General features: G+C 43.8%; 1 protein-coding gene across 2 annotated transcripts in view; it reads left to right on the forward strand.

Moving 5' to 3' along the window:
• The first annotated feature begins 1,056 nt into the window (after positions 1-1,056).
• Ube2d2 (ubiquitin conjugating enzyme E2 D2) overlaps positions 1,057-23,440 on the forward strand; it is a 36,825-nt gene continuing 14,441 nt past the window's right edge. Inside the window, exons 1-2 of one of the 2 annotated variants that reach the window (XM_051163796.1) lie at positions 1,057-1,504; positions 20,161-20,224. In XM_051163796.1, the coding sequence (XP_051019753.1) occupies positions 1,481-1,504; positions 20,161-20,224 (88 nt within the window). In that variant the 5' untranslated portion in view covers positions 1,057-1,480. The remainder of the gene's footprint in view (positions 1,505-20,160; positions 20,225-23,440) is intronic. The other variant, XM_051163795.1, reaches the window with a different exon arrangement.

Below are 23,440 nucleotides of genomic sequence, written 5' to 3' on the forward strand. Positions count from 1 at the left end.
ATGTTTCTCGAAATGGAATCAGTTAAACACACGTCATTTTCTTCTTTGAGGTTCCATTTGCGTGGGTATATGCCTGTGTGTATACTTGTGTGTAGGTCACAGGATAACTTGGAGTAGGCGCTTTCCTTCCTCGATGCATCTTAGAGATCAACTCAGGTCATCGGGCTTGGCAGCAAGCACCATTGCCCACAGAGCCAGCGACGGCTCCTGTATTGCTTTTTAAGTGCAAGAATGTTATCATTAAAAAAAAATTAAAAATCTGACCTGAAGGCATTTTTGTGCCTCTTTCATCACATTACAAAAAGACCTGCGCCTACAGAATGTTCCTCCTCACACAGAACCTGTAAACATACACGCTCTGGGTAACTGGCCACAGTTTTGTCTTTGGGGTCCACTTTTCTCTATGAGACGTGATTAACTTTGCCACTTGCTGCGTAACCTTGTCAAAAATTCTTTCCATATTTCCTCATTCTACATGGGAGATTTCCTAAGGCTAACATGGCAGTGGCCGCAAATAGAAACTTCGAGTCACGTCCAGCTGGGGTCTTTGTTGGGACGGACAGTCTCAGGGCTCCTTGTGCAAGCTCTAGGACCCTCATTTCCGGCCGGTGGTCAGGCTGAGGTACTAACAGTGCCAATACATGCAGAGTTGTGTGACCTTGGAAAAGTCCTTTCTCTTTCAGGCAAGTAGCCGTGGGATAAGGTACTTCCTTCTGAGTCTGACGGTGACTAACGTGGAAGACGCGTGCCTTTAAGCATTTATTGAACTTCGAAGTCGGGCGCGCACGGGGAACCACCGGCCGGCTTCGGGCCTCGGTGGAGGAGCATCTAGAACCCGCGCCTAAACTCTCGCGAGATCTCCTCTCGGTGCCTCGCGACGTCATCCCCTCTGCGGCCGTGGCTGCGCCGGCGCGTAAGGTACTCGCAGGGGCGGCCCGTATCCCTCCGCCGCCGGCGCGGCCCGGCCCTCCCTCCCAGGCCCGCCAATCCCGGAGCCTCCCGACCTGCCCTTCGGCCTGGGACCACCCCGCGCTCTGGCGGCCCCACCCCGCCGGCGCCGCCCGCCCGCCCGCGCGTCCCTTAGTCCACCTGCACCAGGCAGGACGGCAAGCTTCCTCGGCTCCGCCGCCGTAAGGCTCTCGGCGAGCCCGGAGCTTGGGGCTCTTCCTCCCAGGCGGAGGGATCCACGGCGGCTGAGCAGGCGGCGCTGAGCCTACGGGGGAAAGAGGCAGCTACGGCGGCGGCGGCTGTGGCGGCAGCGCATAAAGGGGCCGCCGCCGGGTAATGCGGTGACCGCTGCGGCAGGCCCAGAAGCTGAGTGGGCCTCGGCCCTCAGCTCGTCGGACCCGCGCTCCGGAGTCCCCGGTCTTCTCCGGTCGACTCGCGACCGCTCGGGCGGTCTCAGGCCCCCCCTCGCCCCTTCCCCGCCCCTCCCCCGTCCCCGTCCCCGCCCCGGGGGCCGTCGCCACCGTTTCCCACCATGGCTCTGAAGAGAATCCACAAGGTAAGCGGCCAGGGGTTTTGCTGTAGGGATGGGCCGCTGGGCTGCGGCCTGCGCTTTGCCGCGATCGCCTCCGCGGGGCTCGCGGCGTCTGGTTCCTTCTGCCGGCGCCGGCCCCACGGGGCGGCCTTCACACCCTACTCCCAGAGATGGCGCCCGGGAAGGCCGGGGCGCGGGGCCCCTAGCTTAGGCCGAAGTTGCTCTTGGCCTCGCAGCCTTTCTCCACGACGCCTTTCCAGGCCTCTCTCTCTCTCTCTCTCTCTCTCTCTCTCTCTCTCTCTCTCTCTCTCTCTCTCTCTCTCTCTCCAGCCTGGGACTTGCTGCTGCTCTCTTTGGGCTATTGTCCGGCCGGGATAGAGACTTGGGGCGGCGCGGGGGTGGGGGGTGGGTAGGGGTGGAGCGGCTGGGGCGTTGGGCGGCCCTATGATCTGAGGTCGATGGGGCTGCTCGCCCAATCTGTCCCCCCTACTCTGGCGCCTTTCACGGAGTGCCTGAAATCCAGGACCTACCTAGGCAGGCCGAGCAGAGAGGGCCCATTTATTTGCTCGACCCATGGGGCTGTTCTCTTGAGTTCACGTAACTCCTGGCAGCTAGCTGCACGCTGAAGTCCACCTTACTGGTCTGGAAAGTGGGGTAGGAAGTCAAGGGGGAAGAAAATGTCGCTCTGGAAGGAGGAGGAAAATTCAGTGAAGAAGCATTTTCTTTCTTGGGGTTGCCCTATGTCGTCAGAAGCTAACCTTCAGTTTTGCAGGATTGGATCTAGTGGAACAACTGTTTCACCTGGTAGGGTAAAAGCCTTTCGGTTCAGAAAACCGAACGTTGAAACCCGCCGGAGAATTCCTTTCACACACTTCTCCCAAAATGATTTTAACGCTGAAATTAGATGCTATGTTAGTGAAGACTCCTGACTTAGAAGGGATTTGACTCTATTTTTGGTTAGATATAACTTCTTAGTTCTTTTAAATGAGAACTTATCCATTTAGTTAGTGATAAGATTTAAAACTATATGGAGAGCATTGGGATCCTTTAAACTTTAGGGTTCCCCCCCCCCCAATATTGTTAACCTCTTAGTGTCACTTCTCTCTCTGTCTCTGTCTGTGTCTGTCTGTCTGTCTCTCTCTGTCTCTCTCTCTGTCTCTCTCTCTCTCTCTCTCTCTCTCGGACATAGGAAGACGTAACCCAGTGGTGAGGGGTTGTTTTGTGGTTGTTTGTTTTTTGGTTTTTCGAGACAGGGTCTCTGTGTAGCCTTGGCTGTCTGGACTCCCTTTGTAGACCAGGCTGGCCTCGAACTCACAGCGGTCTGCCTGCCTCTGCCTCCCGAGTGCTGGGATTAAAGGCGTGCGCCACCATACCCGGCTCCAGTGGTGAGTTTTGTTTGGTGTTTTATTTGGCGCTCAGGTGGGCCAAATTAAATCTTTACCTTTTTAGTAAGTGATAGGGCCTGGGATTACCCATAAGGACTGATGGGATAAGGGATACAAAAGAATGGAGAATGAGGTCAAAATGCAGATTGGAACACAGTTCAGCAAGCGGTCATTTTTCTTTATTCAAGGCTTTGTGAAATTTTGTTTTTTATTTCTTTGAGCTTAAAGGGTAGATTTTAGGCAGCAGATCTTGTACTAAAATGAAGCTAAAATAAATATGAACTTTGATAAAAACCACATAAGGGACAACAGCAAACTAAGATAAACATCCAAGTAATGTATATGTGTATTTCTAAGATTTTAGTAGTCATTGGGTCCTTTTTTGTTTTTGTTTTTTGTGTTTTGTTTTGTTTTTCGAGACAGGGTTTCTCTGTTTAGCCTTGGCTGTCCTGGACTTGCTTTGTAGACCAGGCTGGCCTCGAACTCACAGAGATTCACCTGCCCTGCCTCTGGGATTAAAGGCATTCGCCAACACTGCCCGGCAGTCATCCTTATGGAGCCTAATGGGCACTTACCAATTTGAATTACTGTATTACTGTTGAGTTACACCTGTAAAAGATTGTTCCCCTCCCCCCCCCCCCCAAAAAAAAAAGAAAAGCTAGGAAAGTTGAATTTGGTGTGTGATTATTTGATTTTTTTTTTTTTTTTTTTTTTTTTTAAAGTCAAGATTTCCCTGTGTAGTCCTGGAACTCATTCTGTAGACCAGGTGGTCTCAACTCAAAAATCTGCCTGCCTCTGCCTCCTGAAAGGCATGTGCCACCACGCCTGGCTAGGGTCTCACTAGCTCTGGCTGATGGGGAACTTACCACGTGGACCAGGCTAGCCTCAAACTCTTTAAGACCCACCTGCCTCTGCCTTCAGAGTGCTGAGATTAAACCATCCAGTTAAAAGCTTTTAGTGTTTGTTCTAATGTCTGTGCTGTAGAGACATCTTCAAGGGGAGATACACTGACTAAAAACATAATTTTTCTTTTTAGCTTTTTGAGGCAGGGTTTCCCTCTGTAGCCTTGGCTGCCCTGGACTCGCTTTGTAGACCAGGCTGGCCTCGAACTTAACAGCAATCCACCTGTCTCTGCCTCCTGAGTGCTGGGATTAAAGACATGTGCCACTGCGCCCGACTGTTTTTGTTTTTTTCCCAAGACAGGGTTTTTCTGTGTAACAGCTTTGGCTGTGTGCTAGCCTCGAACTTTGGGAGATCTGTTTGCCCTTCTGGCTCCCCAGTGCTGGCTTTAAACATGAGCACCACTATACCCTATTCCTCTTGCAGTTTTTGAGATAAGCTGTCACTGTAGTTCCCGCTGGTATTCCTGAGTACTGCCTTCACTACATCTTGTATAGTTTTAGGGATTGAACCTGGGATCTCAAACATACTAAGGCAAACAGTATACTACTGAACTATATTCTCAGTTTCTATAAATCTCTAAAAAGAAAATATGGTTTAGAAATGATCATTGGACATTAAAATTCTCTTGAGTGTATTTCAAGCACAGCCCTCATGGGAGTTTGAGGATAGCTTTGTGAAGTCTTTTTTTTTTCTCCTCACCTTTCAAGTGCCTTAGGGATTGAGCTTGAGTTGTCAGGTTTGCCTTTACCAACTGAGCTGTCTCCTTGACCCAGACTTTTTTAGATTTATGCATTTTACTTTATGAATGTTTTGTCTGCATGCATGTATGTGCTCATTGTACATTCCTATTGGGTCACCTAGAACTGGTGTTACAGATGGTTTGAGCCACCCTGTGGGAGCTGGGAATGCAACCTGGGTCTTAGCAAGAGCAGCACATGCTCTTAATTAGTCAGTTGTCTCTCTAACCCCCAACTGTTTTCCTCATATAGGGTGGTATATGTTACAGACCGGTCTTACGTCTTCAGTCCCTGCTGCCTGAGTACTGAGACTGTCAGCATGCGCCACCCCGTCAGGTGTTAAGTGGCTCTGGGAAATCAAACCCAGAGTTTCTTAGATATTAGGCAAGAACTCTGCCACCTAGTTGCATTCTTTTCTTGTTGTTTTTCCTGAGTAGGTTTCTCTTTGTAGCCCTGACTGTTCTAGTACTCATTCTGTAGCCCAGGCTGTCCTGGAACTTCAGAGATCTGCCTGCTTCTGTCTCCTGAGTGCTGGGATTAAAGGTGTGCAGCCACCACACCTGGCTTCTCACCTTCCTTGGCTCCTCTTAGACTGCTATGACTCGAAAGACCCTATTTATATTTGTCAAAATTATTGTGAAAACAAAAGCAGAAGTCAGCTTTCGATTTGTGTGTGTGTGTGTGTGTCTCACGTATAGTTTACGTTGAAGATAGACTTAATGGATACAGAAAAGACCATTCTTGTCTTATCCTCAACCCAGTGTATCTGCACTGGAATTCCTAGACTTGGTCTGTATAATCAGTTTTGGTCCAGCCTTTAGTATGGTCAGTATCTGAAAAGAACAGATTACTCAAATACCCCTTCAACTGCAGATGTCATGAAATGCTTTATTTGGTTCTTTCTTTTTTTTTTTAAGATTTATTTTATGTATATAAGTGCTCTATCTGGATGTACACCTGCATGTCAGAAGAGGCTATCAGATCACATTATAGATGGCTGTGAGCCACCATGTGGTTGCTGGAAATTGAACTCAGGACCTCTGGAAGAGTAGATAGTGCTCTTAACTGCTGAACCATTTCTCCAGCCCTTTATTTGGTTTTTATAGAATACTTTTTGTTTTGTTTAATTTTTGTTTTTGTTTTTGGAGACAGGGTTTCTCTGTGTAGCCATGGCTGTCCTGTACTTGCATTGTAGACCAGGCTGGCCTGGAATTCATAGAGATCCGACTGCCTCTGTATCCCTGAATTCAGGGATTACAGGTGTGCACCACTTTGCTTGGCTTCTAATAGAATTCTTAAAAATTTACCACATTTGACAGGAGGTATCTTTTAAAAGTCTATATTTGAATTCCCCCCCCCCCCCCCCCTCTTTGTTTTGTTTTGTTTTGTTTTGTTTGGGTTTTTGGTCTTTTTGAGACAGGGTTTTCTCTGTGTAGCCTTGGCTGTCCTGGACTTGCTTTGTAGACTAGGCCGGTCTCGAACTGACGAAGATCCATCTGCCTCTGCCTTCAGAGTGCTGGGATTAAAGGAATCTGCCACCAAGCCCGGCTAGTTTTGGTTTTGATGCTTTGCTTGCCTCTTCTAGTACCACTTTCAGCTCTTTTCCAGTTGGCTGCATCTCATCTGTTGTGGGCTTATTAACATTGTATCTAAAATAAGATCCAGTCGGCTTTGAGCATGTATTCTGTGAACTGTATGGGCTCTGTGACTGTTCTAAGACCTTTTTGACTTACTGTTTTTCCTTTTACCTTTAGTTGTAAATATGCAGGTGTCCTTGTTGAAATATGTTTAATTTCTCTTTTTTTGAAAAGGGTAACAAGCTAAATATATTGATTACTTGCAGAATTGAAGACTGACAAAAGACGCTAGAGCTGGGGGTGAAGCTCAGTAGGTAAGAGTGCTAAGCTAGTATAGAAAGCTCGATTTGATCCCTAGCACCTTGTGGGGTGCTTTTTGTAATGCAAGACTGAGAAGATAGTGACAGGAAGATCAGAAGTTTAGGGTCTTCCTCAGTTACATAATAAATTTGAGGGCAGCCTGGGATACATAAGAGTCTTTCTTTTCTTGAGCCAGGTATGGTGGCACATGACTTTCATTCCAGTACTTGGGAGGCAGAGGCAGGTGGATTGATGTGAATTCGAGGCCAGCCTGGTCTACAAAAAGAGTCCAGGACAACCAAGGCTACACACAGAAACCCTGTCTCGACCCCCCCCCCAATAAACAAACAAACAAATAAATAAATAAATAATAAAAAATAACCTTGGTTGTGGCTAGAGAAATGGCCCAGTGGTTAAAAGCATGTCTCTTCCAGAGTTGAATTCCCAGCAACCATATGGTGGCTCACGACCATCTATAATGTGAGCTGATGCCCTCTTCTGGTATGCAGGTGTACATGCAGATAGAGTACTCATAGGTAAAATAAAATTCAAACAAACAAAATAATATTGGTTATAGAGGAATAATAGGAATAATTTCCAGGTAAGATGTTTGCTACTTTGCCTATTCTCCTGAATCTCAGAAAACAAAAATGATACTGTTGTAGAAATGTATGCTGTGTGTTACATTATTATTAGAGGTAAGGATTCAGTAATTTTTGTCAAAATAATGAACCAAATTGGCAAATATTCCTGTGGAATTCTGCATGCTAACATAGGTGGTTTGTTTTCTGCCTTGGAAAACAGGCATAGCTTACTCCAAAAGATAAGCTTTATGATATAATTTTTCTGGAAAGTTTCCTCCCCTCATTAGACAAAGATTTTTAGATGGGTATAGTCCCAGCTAAATTGCAAGATTGAGTTCAGGAGTCCAGGACCAGTATGGGAAACATTCAAAGCCCATTCTTCTGTGAGTTGGAGACCGAAAGGATTCTCCCCCCCCCCCTTGGTTTTTCAAGACAGGGTTTCTCTGTGTATCCTTGGGTGTCCTGGACTCACTCTGTAGACCAGGTTGGCCTTGAACTCACAGCGATCCTCCCGCCTCTGCCTCCCTAGTGCTGACTTGTTTTGGTTTTTCAAGACAGGGTTTCTCTGTGTATCCTTGGCTGTCCTGGACTCTCTTTGTAGACCAGGCTGGCCTCGAACTCACAGTGGGAGGCAGGCAAAGGCAGGTGAACCTCTCAGTTTGAGGTCAGCTTGGTCTACCAAGGACAGCCAGGAGGACTACATTAGAGAAACCCTGTCTCAAAAGAAATCTGTTCATGGCCTGGTATGGTGGGCACACCTTTAATCTCAGCACTCCATGGAAGGCAGAATGATCTCTGTGAGTTCAAGGCCAGCCTGGTCTACAAAGCAAGTCCAGAACAGTCAAGGCTACACAGAGAAATCCTGGCTCGGAAAAACAAAAACAAAAGAAATCCCTTTCTGTCTCTGTCCCTCCCTCCCTCCCTCCCTCCTAATAGCCCTCAGAGAGATCCACTGTCCTCTGCCTCTTGAATGCTGGCGTTAACGACATGTAGCATCATGCTAGCCTGTTTTTTTTTTTTTTTTAAACATTTTATTTAATTTTAATTTATGTGTGTTGGTGTGAGGGTGTCAGATCTTGGAGTTACAGACAGTTGTGAGCTGCCATGTTGGTGCTGGGAATTGAACCCGGATCCTTTGGAAGAGCAGGCAGTGCTCTTAGCTACCGAGCCATCTCTCCAGCCCTATCCTGTTTGTTTGTTCTAACATAGGATATCAAGTAGCCCATGTTCTCCTCATGCTCAACTATGAAATCCTGGTCTTCCTGTCTCCACCTCTGCTGGGTTTACTAGCGTGTACCACCACACCTGATAACTTTACTAGTTTTCTTTAGTCTTAGCTTTCTCCTCTTCATAGGGATGCCACCTAGCTTGCAGTCCTATAAAGTTTTTTTTTTTTTTTTTTAAATTAAAAGGAAAGATTGTTGGCCATTTAAAACTACATAAAAGTCATGTATTGTCTTTACTTATTTTTATTTTATATGCATTTGAGTTTTGCTTGCATGTCTGTCTGAAGGTGTCAGATCTTGAAGTTACAGATAGTTGTAAGCTGCCATGTGGGTGCTGGGAATTGAACCTCGGTCCTCTAGAAGAGCAGTTAATGGTCTCAACTGCTGAGCCATCTCTCCAGCCCTCAGGTTTAATTTTTGAGGCAGGATCTTATGTATGTTGCCCTAGCTGGCCTGGACTCACCATGTAGGTAGATCAAACTGGCCTCTAACTCCCATCCATCTATTCACCTCTGCATCCTGAGAGCTGGAGCTAAAGGTGTGTACCAGTGTGCCCAGCTCATTTCTGACTCTCCACTCTCCCCCCCCCCCCCATAATTATTTTATTTGCTTGCATGCCTTTATGTGCACCATGTGCTTTTTGGTTCCCCCAGAAACCAGAAGACAGCATTAGATCCCTTAAAACTGGATTTACAGTTGTGAGCTTCCATGTAGGTGCTGGAAGAGCAGCTAGAGCTTCTAACTGCTGAGCCATCTCTCCAGCCCTACTTATTTTGTTACTATGTTTTGATTTCTAGAAAGTCTCACCGTGTGGCCTTGGCTGGCCTGGAACTCCCAAAGGTCTTCCTGGTTCAGCCTCCTGAGTGCTGGTATTTTTTTAATTATTATTAATTATGTGTTTGTGTCCATCTGTCTTTCTGCTTGTGGGTTTGTGAATGTGAGCGCAGGAGGCCAGAGATGTTGGAATCCTGGGAGCTGGAGTTATAGGCAGTTTCCTGCCACCTGATGAAGATGCTGTGAACCAAATCAGGTCCAGTTTTTCCAGGTCCTCAACAATATACCATTTAATAGCCACAATTTAATAAAGTAACTGTGTTATTAGTCTTTGGGCTGTTTCGTTTGTTAAATTTTTATGAAAATTTAAAACAAACTCAGACCTACAAAAAAATTGCAAATCTAGCTGGACATGGTGGCTCATGCCTGTAATCCCAGCACTTCAGGGAGGCAGAGGCAGGAGGATCTCTTGAGTTCGAAGCCAGCTTGGTCTACAAAATGAGCGTAGAACAGCCAGAACTACAAGAGAAACCCTGTTTTGAAAAATCAAAACAAACAAACAAACAAACACTTGTAGTCCTCCTGCAACCTGGAAGGCAGAGGCAGGAACAAGAGTTAAGAGATTCTCAAAGAGAATTCTTTACACAGAGAAACCCTGTCTTGAAAAACTTAAAAAAAAAAAAAATTTAAAAATTGCAAATCTAGTACAAATAGTGTTTTTTATTTGGCTTGTTTCTAAGGAATCTGCTGGTGTGAAGCCATGTCACAATACCTAGGGTTTATTTGTTTTTTGTTTTTCTGAAGTAGGGTCTGGCCTGGACTTGGGCTTGGCTCTGTAGCAGAGGAAGACCTCAAATTCATGTCTGTCTCCTGAGTGCTGGAATTCTAGGACTGTGCACCATACCTCCTTTAGTTCCAGTTAGTTTCTACTTTTTTCGTGTTTCCATATTAGGTTTAAGTTTGCCTTTCTTTGGCAGGAATGTTTTTGAAGCTCAATTCTGTCTATCTCTCCAGCCTGCCTATCGTTTTTTTGTTTTGTTTTGTTTTGTTTTTTCGAGACAGGGTTTCTCTGTGTAGCCTTGGCCATCCTGGACTCACTTTGTAGACCAGGCTGGCCTCGAACTCACAGCGATCCGCCTGCCTCTGCCTCCCAAGTGCTGGGATTAAAGGCGTGCGCCACCATGCCTGGCTCTGTTTTTTGTTTTTTTATTTAGACAGGTTTTCTGTGTTATCTTGGCTGTCCTGAGCTCGCTTTGTAGACCAGGCTGGCCTTGAACTCACAGTGATCTGCCTGCCTCTGCCTCCCAAGTGCTGGGATTAAAGGTGTGGACCACCACACCCTGCCTGCCTGCCCACCTATTTTTAATGTGTACATTTTAGTTTATGTAGACCTGAGCACCACCCTGCCAGGCCTTATCACTACACCTCATTAGGTGGTGGTTGATTTGTTTAGTTGGCTGCTTTTTTTTTTTTTGGTTTTTCGAGACAGGGTTTCTCTGTGCCTTGGCCATCCTGGACTCACTTTGTAGACCAGGCTGGCCTCGAACTCACATCAATCCGCCTGCCTCTGCCTTCTGAGTGCTGGGATTAAAGGTGTGCGCCACCACGCCTGGCAAAATCTTTAATAAAATACTGCAACAGAAAAAAGGGCAGCCCGGGCGTGGTGGCGCACGCCTTTAATCCCAGCACTCGGGAGGCAGAGGCAGGCGGATCGCTGTGAGTTCGAGGCCAGCCTGGTCTACAAAGTGAGTCCAGGACAGCCAAGGCTACACAGAGAAACCCTGTCTCGAAAAACCAAAAAAAAAAAAAAGAAAAAAGAAAAAAGGGCAGCAAGCAGAGGCATTATGCAATATAACAGAAGCGCAAAAAAAAAAAAAAAAAAAAAAAGATTTTATGTTTATGCCTTAACATTAATAAATTTGTTAATGACTGACTGTCAAAATTGTACTTTTTAGCACATTTAGTCAATAGACAGACTGGCTTTTTATTTTTTTATTTTTTGGTTTTTCAAGATAGGGTTTCCCTTGGCTGTCCTGCTACTCACGCTGTAGATCAGGCTGACCTCAAACTCATCAATCTACCTCCCTCTGCCTCCTGAGTGTTGGGATCAAAGGCATGTATCACCACTGCCGGCTTTCTTTTTCTTTTTAATTTGCTCCCTTTACATCCTCCCTCATTGTCTCCTGGGTCCTACCCTCCTCCTGCTTGCTGTCTTTTCTGCATTAATTAAAAAAAAAATACTTTTAAGGATCCGCAAGTAGGGCCAGAGATAGCTCAGAGGTTAAGAGCACTGGCTGCTCTTCTGAAGGTCCTGAGTTCAATTCTCAGCAACCACATGGTGGCTCATAACCATTATAATGAGATCTGGTGCCCTCTTCTGGCATGCAGGTGTACATGCAGGCAGAACACTATATATAATGAATCCACGAGTAGCACTGTTTTTAAACATTCCTTGGAGAAAAAAAGGAAAAAAAAATATAAGATAGTAGACACCTGTGATCCTAGCAATTGGAATGCAGAGCCTCACGGATCTCTGAGTTGAAGGCCAGCTTGGTCTACAAAGTGAGTCCAGGATAGCCTAGGCTACATAGAGAAACCCTGTCTCTAAAAACAAAACACAAAAATCAAAAGCACAGTACAGGGTGGTGGTCATTCTTAAAGGTTAATGGGTGTGTTGGTATGAATAAGAATGGTTGCCACAGGCTCATATATTTGAATGCTTAGTCACCAGGGAGTGGTACTTTTGATGAAATTAGAAGGATCAGCAGGCGTGGCCTTGTCGGAGGAAGTGTGTCACTGGGGGTGGGCTTTGAGGTTTCAGAAGCCTATGTCAGACTCAGTCTTCTCTGTCTGTGGATCAGGATGTAGCTTTCAGCTATGACTTTAGCACTATGCCTTCCGTATCTGCCGCCATACTCCCTGCCATGATAATAATGGACTAAGTCTCTGAAACTGTAAACAATCCCCTAATTAAATGATATGGTTATGGTGCTTCTTCATGAAAATAGAATGGTGTCTAAGACAATTTGGTCAGGCCTACTGTAGTAACACTGATATGTTTAACCTGATTTGACTATAATCATGTATTGCAGTTAACTTTGTAAAGATTTTTAGAAATCACTTTTATCAGTTTAAATCTGTGAGGGGTACAGCACGACTTGGATTCCTTGTCCAGTGGCCTTGCAGAAGTGTTGATTTGTAATTTGGCATGAACCATTGTCTTTGTAGGGCTGAACTACATTTCCCCGGTTGGTCTTGTTTTGTTCAATTTGCCTTCAGAAGTCACTGTTTTTTGCTTTATGCACAGAGCAAATCTATTGCCTAGAGTTCAGTTACATCTCGGGCATAAATATTTTCAATTTTAAGAAAAGCCATGTACTCTCTTGGTTTCATAGACCTCACTTATAGTCAGCAAAAAGGACCGTGAAAACGGACCTTGAACCAAAGCCTTCTAGATGTACTTGTCTTTCCCAGCAGGCCTCCACAGCTGCCAAGATTGTGGAGATCTTTTTTCTTTGTTGGTTTGTTTTCGAGACAGGGTACCTCTATAACAAACCCTGGCTGTTCTGGACTCACTTTTTCTTGTTGTTTGGTTTTTTTTGTTTTGTTTTGTTTTTTTGAGACGGTGTTTCTCTGTTAGCCTTGGCTGTCCTGGATTTGCTTTGTAGACCAGGCTGGCCTCAAACTCACAGCGATCCGTCTGCTTCTGCCTCCCAAGTGCTGGAATTAAAGGTGTGCACTGCCACCGCTCGGCCTGGACTCACTTTTTTAGACCAGGCTGGCCTCAAAATCACAGAGATCCTTCTGTCTTTGCCTCCGGAGTGCTGGGATTAAAGGCATGTGCCACCACTCCTGGCTTCTGTTTTTCTTTTAAAATGTGTATAAATTTTATTTGCGGGTATGTATGTGCACCTTGGCTTGTTGCCAGAAGAGATAAAGCAAGAAAGGATATTGGACCAGGCTGTGGTGGCACATGTCTTTAATCCCAGCTCTCGGGGGCAGAGACTGGCAGGTGTCTTGAGTTCAAGGCCAGTCTGGTCTGGGCGGGGGAGGGGAAGGGAGAAGAGAGAGAATGAATATTGGATTCCCTAGGTCTGAGGTTACAGATATTTGTGAAGTGCTATATGGGTGCTGGGAATTAGACCTAGGTTCTCTGCAAGAGCAGCCTAGTGCTCTTAACCTGTTGTGCCAATTCTGGTGTGTGTGTGTGTGTCTGTCTGTCGTCTGTCTGTCTCTCTGTCTCTCTCTCTCTGTCTCTCTCTGTCTCTCTCTCTCTGTCTCTGTCTCTCTCTCTCTCTCTCTGTGTGTGTGTGTGTGTGTGTGTTAGTTACATGGAAATACAGAGGCCAAAAGAGAATGGGGTCTTCTGGGGCTGTATTTGTGGGCAGTTATGAGCTACCAGATGTGGGTGCTTGTTACTGAACTCTTGATCTTAACCACTGATCCATCTCTGCAGCCCTTATTTTATTTTTATTTTATTTTGAGACAGACTTCCTATGTAGCCAGTTTAGTTTTGAATTCCTACCTCCACTTGCCAAATGTTGGTATTACAGGCCTGTACCACTGCTTTAGAATTTAGTAAATTCTAACTTTATAAATTAGTTATTTTAAAAAATTATGCTTAACTAAAGGTATGCTTTGTTCCTGATGATCAAAAAGTACATAGAACATGTTGATACCAAATCTGTCCTCAGTTTAACTATGGACTTGAATTTTTGTTTTGTTTTTTGAGACAGGGTTTCTCTGGGTAGCCTTGGCTGTTCTGGACCCACTTTGTAGACCAAGCTAGCTTCAAACTCACAGGAATCCACCTGTCTCTGCCTCCCGAGTGCTGGGATCAAAGGCGTGCGCCACCATGCCTGGCTCGAGCACTGGATGTTCTTAGCCACTACCACCCTGCGCCCCCCCCCCCCCTTTTTTAAATGACCCTATTCTAACCTTTACTTCAGATAATCTGGTAATTCTTTCGGGTGTGGATTTTATCACAAGATAAAATCCTCTCCGCTCCCCCTCTTTTTTTTGTTTTTCAAGACAGGGTTTCTCTGTGTAGCTTTGGCTGTCCTGGACTTGATTTGTAGACCAGGCTGGCCTCGAACTCACAGCGATCCACCGGCCTCTGCCTCCCAAGTGCTGGGATTAAAGGCATGCTCCACCACTGCCTGGTTCCGCTCCCCCTCTTGAGACAAATTTTTGTTTTTGTTTTTTGGTGCTGGAATACAAGGCTTGCCTTACCACCACTGCCCCTAGTAGAAGATACTTTATTAGGTGCCATCTTATGTAATGTAATCTTGGACATTGTTCGGATATATCCTCACATTGCTAATATAGTCTAGTTTTGTAGATTGAGCTATTCTGGATTGGTGAAAGTATCTGTCAGTTGGTATTTTGAATAATTGTTTTTAAATATTTTCAGGTTTGAAATTTGGTTTCCCTTACCACCAGCACTGTCTCAACCTGGCTAGCCTGGAACTCTCTAGGCCAGGGTGGCCTCAAAGTCAAAGACCCATCTGCACCTGCCTCCTCCTTAGTGTTAGGGTGAGATGCCATGCCCAGCATTCATTTTTTTTCCTCCCTCGCGCCACCCTCCCCTTTCTCTCTTTAACTCTCTAAGAACTGTAATCTGGCAGGGGGTGGTGTCACACACCTTTAATAGGGACAGAGTCAGGCAGATCTCTGTGAGTTCGAGGCCAGCCTTGTCTACAAAGAGAGTTCCGGGATAGCCTTGGCTCCATTGAGAAACCCTATCTCAAAACACACACACACACACACACACACACACACACACACACACACACAACCCAAAAACCAAAAACCAAACAAACAACAACAAAACACCCAACAACAATAGCAAAAAAAAAAAAAAACCCTGTAATTCTTGTTTTTTCTTTTTTGATTTTCGAGACGGGTTTTCTGTGTGTATCCCTGGCTGTCCTGGACTCACTTTGTAGACCAGGCTGGCTTCCAACTCATAGGGATCCATCTATCTCTGCCACCTGAGTGCTGGATTTAAGGGCATAGGCTGCCACACCTAGCTGGAAAGTAATATTTACTAGCTTGGCCCATCACTACCTTCTCCACACACTTTGGGTGGTGCTTGGGATTGAGCCTTCCCCCATGTTAGGTATTTTACCATTGAACTGCACCCTCAACCTACACACCTCACATTATAGAGCTTGTTTGTAAGAATTGTAATATAGCCAGGCATGGTGGCATGTGCTTTTCATCTCAGCACTCATGAGGTAGAAGCAGGCAGATCTCTGAGTTGCAGGCCAGCCTAGTCTACAGAGAATTCCAGGTGTAACAGAGAGACCTTGTCTCAAAAAATAAAAATATAAAAAAAATTAAGATCAGGTACTCTGCTGGGAGGAGGCCATAGGTTTTTTTGCTTTGGTTTTTTGAGACAGTGTTTCTCTTTGTAGCCTTGGCTGTCTTGGAATCACTTTGTAGACTAGGCTGGCCTTAAACTCAGACACCTGCCTGCCTCTGTTAGGATTACAGGTGTGCACCATTGTGCCCATCTATAGGCCATAGTTTTACAGGTTATAATGAAAAATAGAATGCCATTGTGCTTCTTTTTGTTTTGTTTTTCTAGAAGTGTGTGGAAAATTTTGCTCTTTAAAAATTTAGCCTGGCGTGGTGGTACACGTCTTTAATCCCAGTATTTGGGAGGCAGACACTGGTGGATCTCTGTGAGTTCAAGACCAGCCTGGTCTACAAAGAGAGTTCCAGGATGGCCAGAGCTGTTGCACAGAGAAACTCTGTCTCAAAATGTCCCCCCCATCCCCCAAAAAAAGTAAAGAAAAAAAATTCAGTATTAGATATTTTGTTGTAGTCACAGAAACAGACTAATATATTCTCTCTTAGTCATACCCCCTAATCCAGCTCCCATTTTACCTTTTCTGAGGACTCCATTAGCCAACTAATTTTAATAACATAGAAACATGTAAATAATACTAGCATTCTGTGACAGTGCCCTTCACCTTTTTTTAATCTTGGGATGTGGTAATTAGTATTTTAGAAGATGGCTATAACCCCATACAAATAAGTTTTAGATTTCTAGTTTCTTATGTAGTTGCTTTTGAAAGTAAGATTGAACTAGTCGGAGGGACCCTAGTATAGTGAACGGCAGGATGGGTTTAGTTTAGGTTTTATTGTTGTGAAGAAGCACCTTGACATCCATTGGCAACTCTTATAAAAGAAAACATTTAATTGATGCTAGCTTACAGTTCATAGGTTTAGGCTGTTATCATGTTAGAAGCATGGCATCATGCAGGCTAGAGAAGGAGCTGAGGGTTCTACAGCAGGAGACTGAGACACACTTCTTCCCACAAGGCCACACCTCCTAATAGTGCCAAGCCTTTTTCCCCCCTTTTCTCCCCCCCCCCCCCACTTTTCTTAAAGATTTATTTTATATATATGGGCCCTCTTTTTTTCATACACACCAGAAGAGGGAATCAGATTCCATTACAGATTGCTGTGAGCCACCATGTGGTTGCTAGGAATTGAACTCAGGACCTCTGGAAGAACAACAACCATCTCCCTAGCCCTGGGGGCCATTTTCTTTCAAACCACCACAGGAACTCTCCCTAGTGTCTACCATCTTTTTTGGAGCTTAGTAGCAATACCTTTGGCATTGATATGGTTTGTTTGTTGGTTTTTTTTCCAAGATAGGGTTTGTCTATGTAGGCTTGGCTGTTCTGGACTCGCTTTGTAGGCCAGCCTGGCCTTGAACTCACCGTGATCCACCTGCCTCTGTTCCTATTAAAGGCATGCGCCACCATGCCTAACTGGCTTTGATGCTTTATCTGTCTGTTAGCATAGATTCTTTTCATCTACTTGGCTATGTGCTACCCTCCTTTTGTAGAATAGAGGTAACCAATAACTGACAATAAAGGGAATTTCAGATCCTAACAGATTCTGTGTCAAGGGAGTAAAACCTGCCTTGATACAGCCACCACTATTTGTAAACTTCAGGAGTTGGCAGAAAGAAACAGCTCTTTGCAGTTTTTGCTCTTGAAAATGTTTACATTTCTTTATTTCAAAAGTAGTCTTAATGAAATACTTTTTAAATCTAGCTTGGTCATTTACTAAGTGATTTTTCTATTTTGGCTATAGTTGTTAAATTCTAATTTATACTTATTAGGTATATGATTTTATGGCAGCCGTTTCAGAGAATAAGGTGGTTGCTTTTCCATGTATCTGTCTTTGTTATATCTAAAATGCAGTCAAGAAAGAAAATATTGCCTGGGCTTGGTGGTACATGCCTTTAATTCTAGCAGAGGTACTTGAGCATCTGTGAATTCAAGGTCAACCTTGCTAACATAGTTAAGTTCCAGGACAGCCAGGAACTGTCTCAAAAGAGTAAAGGAGAGAAAATATCACCAGTTGCATGTTATGGTAAAAATATAATTTTGGTTACATGCCTTTAATCCCAGCACTTGGGAGGCAGAGGCAGGCGATCACTGTGAGTTCGAGGCCAGCCTGGTCTACAAAAAGTGTATCACCTGCGTGGTGGTATACACTTGGCAATCTTAGCACTTTGGAGGTGGAGGTCAGGAGGATCTAGAGTCCAAGGGCCGCCTGGGCTACAAGAGGCCATTTCAAAAACAAAGTGTGGGGAAGGTGGGTATTGTTTATGTAGTCAGTAAAAAACAGTATTACCTTAGTCTAGGTACTTACTATGTATAATTCAAGTATATGGTTTATTTATATGATTTTATACCCAAAAATTATGTAAGTATTTTGTCTGCATGTATGTTTGTGTCATGAGTCTCTGGTATCCATAGAGGCCAGAGAGGAATGAATTACTTGGAATTGGAGTTGTAGATGGGTGTGAGCTACCATGTGGGTGCTGGAATTAAACCAAGGTTCTTCTGCAAGAGTAACAAGTACTCCTTAACTGCTGAGCTCTATATCTCTAGCTTCTCAACTATATGTTGAACAGATATTTACTGGGTGGTTCCCATGAACTTCATTGTGCAAAAGGCTAGATGTCAGATTCCTTCCCACCGAGACAGCCAAGGCTACACAGAGAAACCCTGTCTCGAAAAAACAAAAACAGATTCTTTCCCACTTGTTACTGGCTTAAGAGAGACACTATATAACCACAGAAAAATTGAACTATACTTTGTTATAAAGCAACTTGATATTTTTCATAGTAGAGTTATTTATTTATTTATTTATTTCCAAGACAGGGTTTCTCTGTGTAGCCTTGGCTGTCCTGGACTCACTTTGTAAACAAGGCTGACCTCAAACTCACAGTGATCTGCCTACCTCTGGGATTAAAGGCATGGGCCACCATGCTCAGCCAGAGTAGATTTTTAAGTGTTCTTGTTACAAAACAATAAATATGTATGTTAGACAATACATATGTATCAATTAGCCAATGTGCCATATCATAATTTATATGTATTTAAAGTCTTCTTGCTATATACCATCTCTCTCTCTCTCTCTCTCTCTCTCTCTCTCACACACACACACACACACACACACACACACAATTTGGTAAATGAAAAACATTCCAAGTATAGATTTAAATCAATAATAGAGTGTAGAACTACATAACGCATGCACACAAAAACACATGTGCTTATCTACTTTGCTTTATCTCGAAGGTACAGTTTCAGCTCCGACAATGTTATAAGGCTTTGTTTTTTCTCTTTCCCCCCTCTTCTTCCCTCCCTCCTTCCTTGCTTCACTTGCTTACTTTCCTGGAGCTCCCCATTCCCTGTGTAGTAGATAATCTTGTACTTTTGATCTTCTTGACTGCTAGGCTTGATCACAGTCTTGTGCTACTATGTCTGGCTTATACAGTGCTCAGCATGGAACTCACAGCTTTGTACATGCTAGGAAAGCACTTTACCAACTGACATACATCCCAGCTCTGTTAATTTTGAGTCAGGGTTTCTTTTTCTTTCTTTTTTTTAAAAGATTTTTTATTATTTATTTATTATGTATACAGTGTTCTGCCTGCATGTACACCTGTAGACCAGAAGAGGGCATCAGATCACATTACAGATGGTTGTGTGCCACCATGTTGTTGCTGGGGATTGAACTCAGGACCTTTGGAAGAGCAAGCAGTGCTCCTAACCTTTGAGCCATCTCTCCAGCCCTGAGTCAGGGTTTCTATGTAGTTCTGGAACTTGCTATGTAGACCAGACTGGTTTTGAACTCAGATACTTCCTCAGTGCTGATTTTAAAATTGTAAGCTACTACACCAATCTAGGAAAGATTTCTGATCTTCAATAATAAACAAAGGAAAGCCAGATAAGGAGTCCCAGATATTTAGGAGGCTAATGTGTTTAAAAGGTACTAGTTGAAAACAGGAAGTTGTAAGCCGGACGTACTGGAGCACACCTTCAATCCCAGCGTTGGGAGGTGGAGGTGGGAAGGATCTCTGTGAGTCCATGACAGCCAAGGCTACACAGAGAAACCCTGTCTCCAACCAAAAGGAAGAAAACAGGAGTTGTAGATGAGTCTAGCTGAGCACATAATAGCCACGAATTTTTTCCCCCCACTTATGGCAGGACACTTCTACAAATTCCTTGTCCTTGGCTTCGATCTAAAAAGCAAACAAGAAATTCCTTATTGTTCAGTGTTATATTGGCTTAGCCAAATACTTTTAACTTTCAGATTCAGCAATTAAATCCTTTAAAAGTGTATGTTAGACAGAATCTTACCCAGGAGGGTTCAAACTCAGTGTATAGTTCAAGCTGGCCTCAAATTGGAGATTTTCTGTTTTAGCCTCCTGAATGCTGGGATTGCAGGTATGTGCCACTACTCTAGGATATATATATATATCTTACCATTGGACAGTGTCAACAGAGGAGTTCTGTTCTAGCACCCACATGGTGGCTCATAGCCATTCAAACCATTTGTTTTAGGGGATCTAATATCGGACATCCATCTATATACATTCTTGCAGGCAAAACTCCTGCAAGAAAGGAAGAAGGAAAATACAAAATTAGCTTTGCAGAGTATGGTGGTACATATCTTTAATCCTAGGGCTATATAGATAGAGATATAATGGGACCCTGTCTCCACCTCCCACTCCCCACCCTAGTACTCATACCTCCAAGATTTACTATCTACTTCTGACTGAAAAATAATCCTAAAAGCTTTCCTGGTAAGGCAGAGAACATTGTAACAAGTTTAGTAACTATATAAATTAATTTGTTCTTTGTTTTGTCTTAAGGAATTGAATGACCTGGCTCGAGATCCTCCAGCACAGTGTTCAGCAGGTCCTGTTGGAGATGATAGTAAGTATCTAAGTAGAGTAAAGCAGTATAACAATACTTTCTCTGGAGAACTTTTATTTCTTAAAGTTATTTGTATATTTTGTTTTTCGTGTGTGTGTGTGTGTGTGTGTGTGTGTGTGTGTGTGTGTGTGTGTACACACGTACACACACACGGGTACACTCCAGTGTTCAAAATTGGCTGTAAGCATCTTTAACTGCTGAGCACTCAAAGTTACGATCTTTTAACTTTGTTTGTTTGTTTGTTTGTTTGTTTCCAAGACAGACTTTCTCTGTGTAACCATGCTGGCAGTCCTGGACTCACTTTGTAAACCAAGCAGGCCTCCCAACTCACAAGAGATCCACCAGCCTCTGCCTCTGAGTATTGGGATTAAAGGCGTGTACCACTAATCCCTGTCTCCAGCTCTTCCACCCCCTTCCCCTCCCTTTAAGATGTATTTCTTTATTATTATGTATACAGTTCTGCCTGCATGTACACCTGCATGCCAGAAGAGGGAACCAGATCTCATAATAGATGGTTGTGAGCCACTATGTAGTTGCCGGGAATTGAACTCAGGTCCTCTGGAAGAGCAGCCAGTGCTCTCAACCTCTGAGCCATCTCTCCAGCCCCCTACTCTGGAGCTCTTAAAATAGTATTTTAATTAATTATTTAAAAAAAAAAAAACCCTAATGTGCTGCAGATGATAACATTGAGAAAGCGATAATATACCCTAAATGTGATGGCGTATGTTCATAATTCTAGAACCTGGTAGGTATAGGCAGGAGAATAATGAGTTCAAGGCCAGGTCTGCTATATAGTGAGGCCCTATATAACACAAAACTATAATGAGATGTTACTAGAGTTTTAAAAAAAAAAAAGGCAAGAGGTTGGAGGATGGCTCAGAAGTTAAGGGTGGTTACTGCTTTTCTAGAAGACATGAATGACTTCAGCCAGGGATAGTTCTAAACAATCTGTAACTTCAGTTTCAGAGTTTCCAGCTCCCTCTCCTGGCCTCTCCAGGCGCCTGCATGTCATATACATATAAGCTAATATTGCTGCTGCTGCTCCCTCCCCACAGAAAACACACACAAGGTTTCTCTGTGTAGCCCTGCCTGTCCTAGAACCACTTTGTTGACTAGACTGGCCTTGAACTCAGGATATCCAATTCACCTGCTTCTCCCTCTGCCTCCTTGAGTGCTGGGATTACAAGCCTGTGCCACCATTGCCAGCCTTAAAAAACAAATTTTTTTAAAAAACTTAAAAAATTAAAGCCAGAGAGCTGGAGAGATGACCCAGCGGTTAAGAGCACTGAGTGCTCTTCCAGAGGTAATGAGTTCAATTCCCAGCAACCATATGGTGGCTCACAACCATCTATAATGTGATTTGATGCCCTCTTCTGGCCTGCAGGTGTACATGCAGGCAGAGCACTGTATATACAATTTAAAAACAAACAAACAAACAAACAAACAAAAAAACCAAAATAGCCGTAATGGTGCCTTCCTGGAATCCCAATAATTGAGAGGCCAAGGCTACCCAGTGAGACCCGTTCTCCCTCCTCTTCCTGGTTGTTGTTGTTGTTGTTGTTGTTGTTGTTATTATTATTATTATTTTTTTTTTTTTTTTTTTTTTTTTTTGGTTTTTCGAGACAGGGTTTCTCTGTGTTGCCTTGGCCATCCTGGACTCACTTTGTAGACCAGGCTGGCCTTGAACTCACAGCGATCCGCCTGCCTCTGCCTCCCGAGTGCTGGGATTAAAGGCGTGTGCCACCACGCCCGGCTTATTATTATTATTATTTCTTTGTTTTTCGAGACAGGATTTCTCTATTTCAGTCCTGACTGACCAGGCTGGCCTCAGGCTCACAGAGAGCTGCCTACCTCTGCCTTCTCGAGTGCTGGAACTGAGAGAGAGAAACTGGTTGTGGTAGCACAGGTTTATAATCGTAGCACTTGAGAAGTTGAAATAAGAGGATCTTAAGCAGCCTGGGCTAACTTGGCAAACACAACAACAAAATGAATAATGGGACTGGAGAGATGCTCAGTTTGCATTATTCCAGCACCCATGTTACAAGTCAGGCGTGGTCTTTCATGGACCTATAGTCCCATTGTTGTGGGATGCTAAGACGGATAGCAGAGGCTTACTGACTTTCCATTCTAGCTGAAAAACATAATCTACAGGTTTAGGGAGAGAGGCTGTTTCAAAACAACAAGACAGAGATTGATAAAAAGAGAATTATCTGATACTATCCTCCAGCGTGTGCTCAGCACTGGAACACACATACACAGAGACGGGGGAAGGAGGAAGGAGAGAGAGACTTTTAATTGGGGGCAAGGGAGTGGGGGGCAAGGCAAGATGGTCTCATTAGCCCTGGCTGGTAAGGCACTCATTGTTCAGACCAGGCTCTCTTTGAACTCAAAGAGATCCACCTGTCTGTCTTCCTGCTGTTAGGATCAAAGATGTGTGTCACTGTGCCCTGTGCTTTTACTTTATTCAGATTTTAATGTTCTACTTTTTCCCTTTTCTGCAGTCAGCTGATAGGCAAAAGTACTTCCCCTTGAAGTAAGCTGAAGATATTTAATCTATTTTGTTTTGAATTTGGTGAAATGATCCTCTTGGGATCCGTGTGTTCAGACATACATCTCTGGAGATTTAATTTAAAACTAACATACTCTTACTATTTGTTTTAACTTCAAGGCTTCATCTGTCATACCAAAGAGTAATTAATGAGCTGTAAAGTTCACCTCTAAATGCTTACACATATACTCCAAAAAAGAAAGAAGAAAACACTTATACAACAGAGTGTAGCTTTCAATTTCTGCATCAAATCAAAGTTGTAATAGTTATTTTTATTGTTTCAGTTGTTTTTAGGACTGAATATGTAGTTTAGTTGCAGAATACTTATCTAGTATGTATAAGGCCATGGTTCAATGTCAGGCCAGCACCACCCAGCAGGTGTGTTTTATTTTAATGTTATAAACTTCATTCCAAACAACTCAAGTGATCCTTGGCTGACATATTTTTGTAAAATACAGTGATGTTTTATGGTCATGGGAGATGGGTCCATATTTTGCATATTTGACCAGTAACTATTTCTGGAGGTTTTTTTTTTTTTTTTTTTTTTTTTTTTTTTTTTTTTTTTTTAAACTCCTACAGCATCCTTTTATTTATAACATTCTATCATTTCCGTATCTTTGAGAGCAGTCCCATTTGTGAAACAACTTTAGTTGTCATATATATGGAGT

The sequence above is a fragment of the Acomys russatus genome, chromosome 20 (genome assembly GCF_903995435.1).
Source record: "Acomys russatus chromosome 20, mAcoRus1.1, whole genome shotgun sequence".
In the NCBI taxonomy this organism is placed as follows: Eukaryota; Metazoa; Chordata; class Mammalia; order Rodentia; family Muridae; genus Acomys; species Acomys russatus.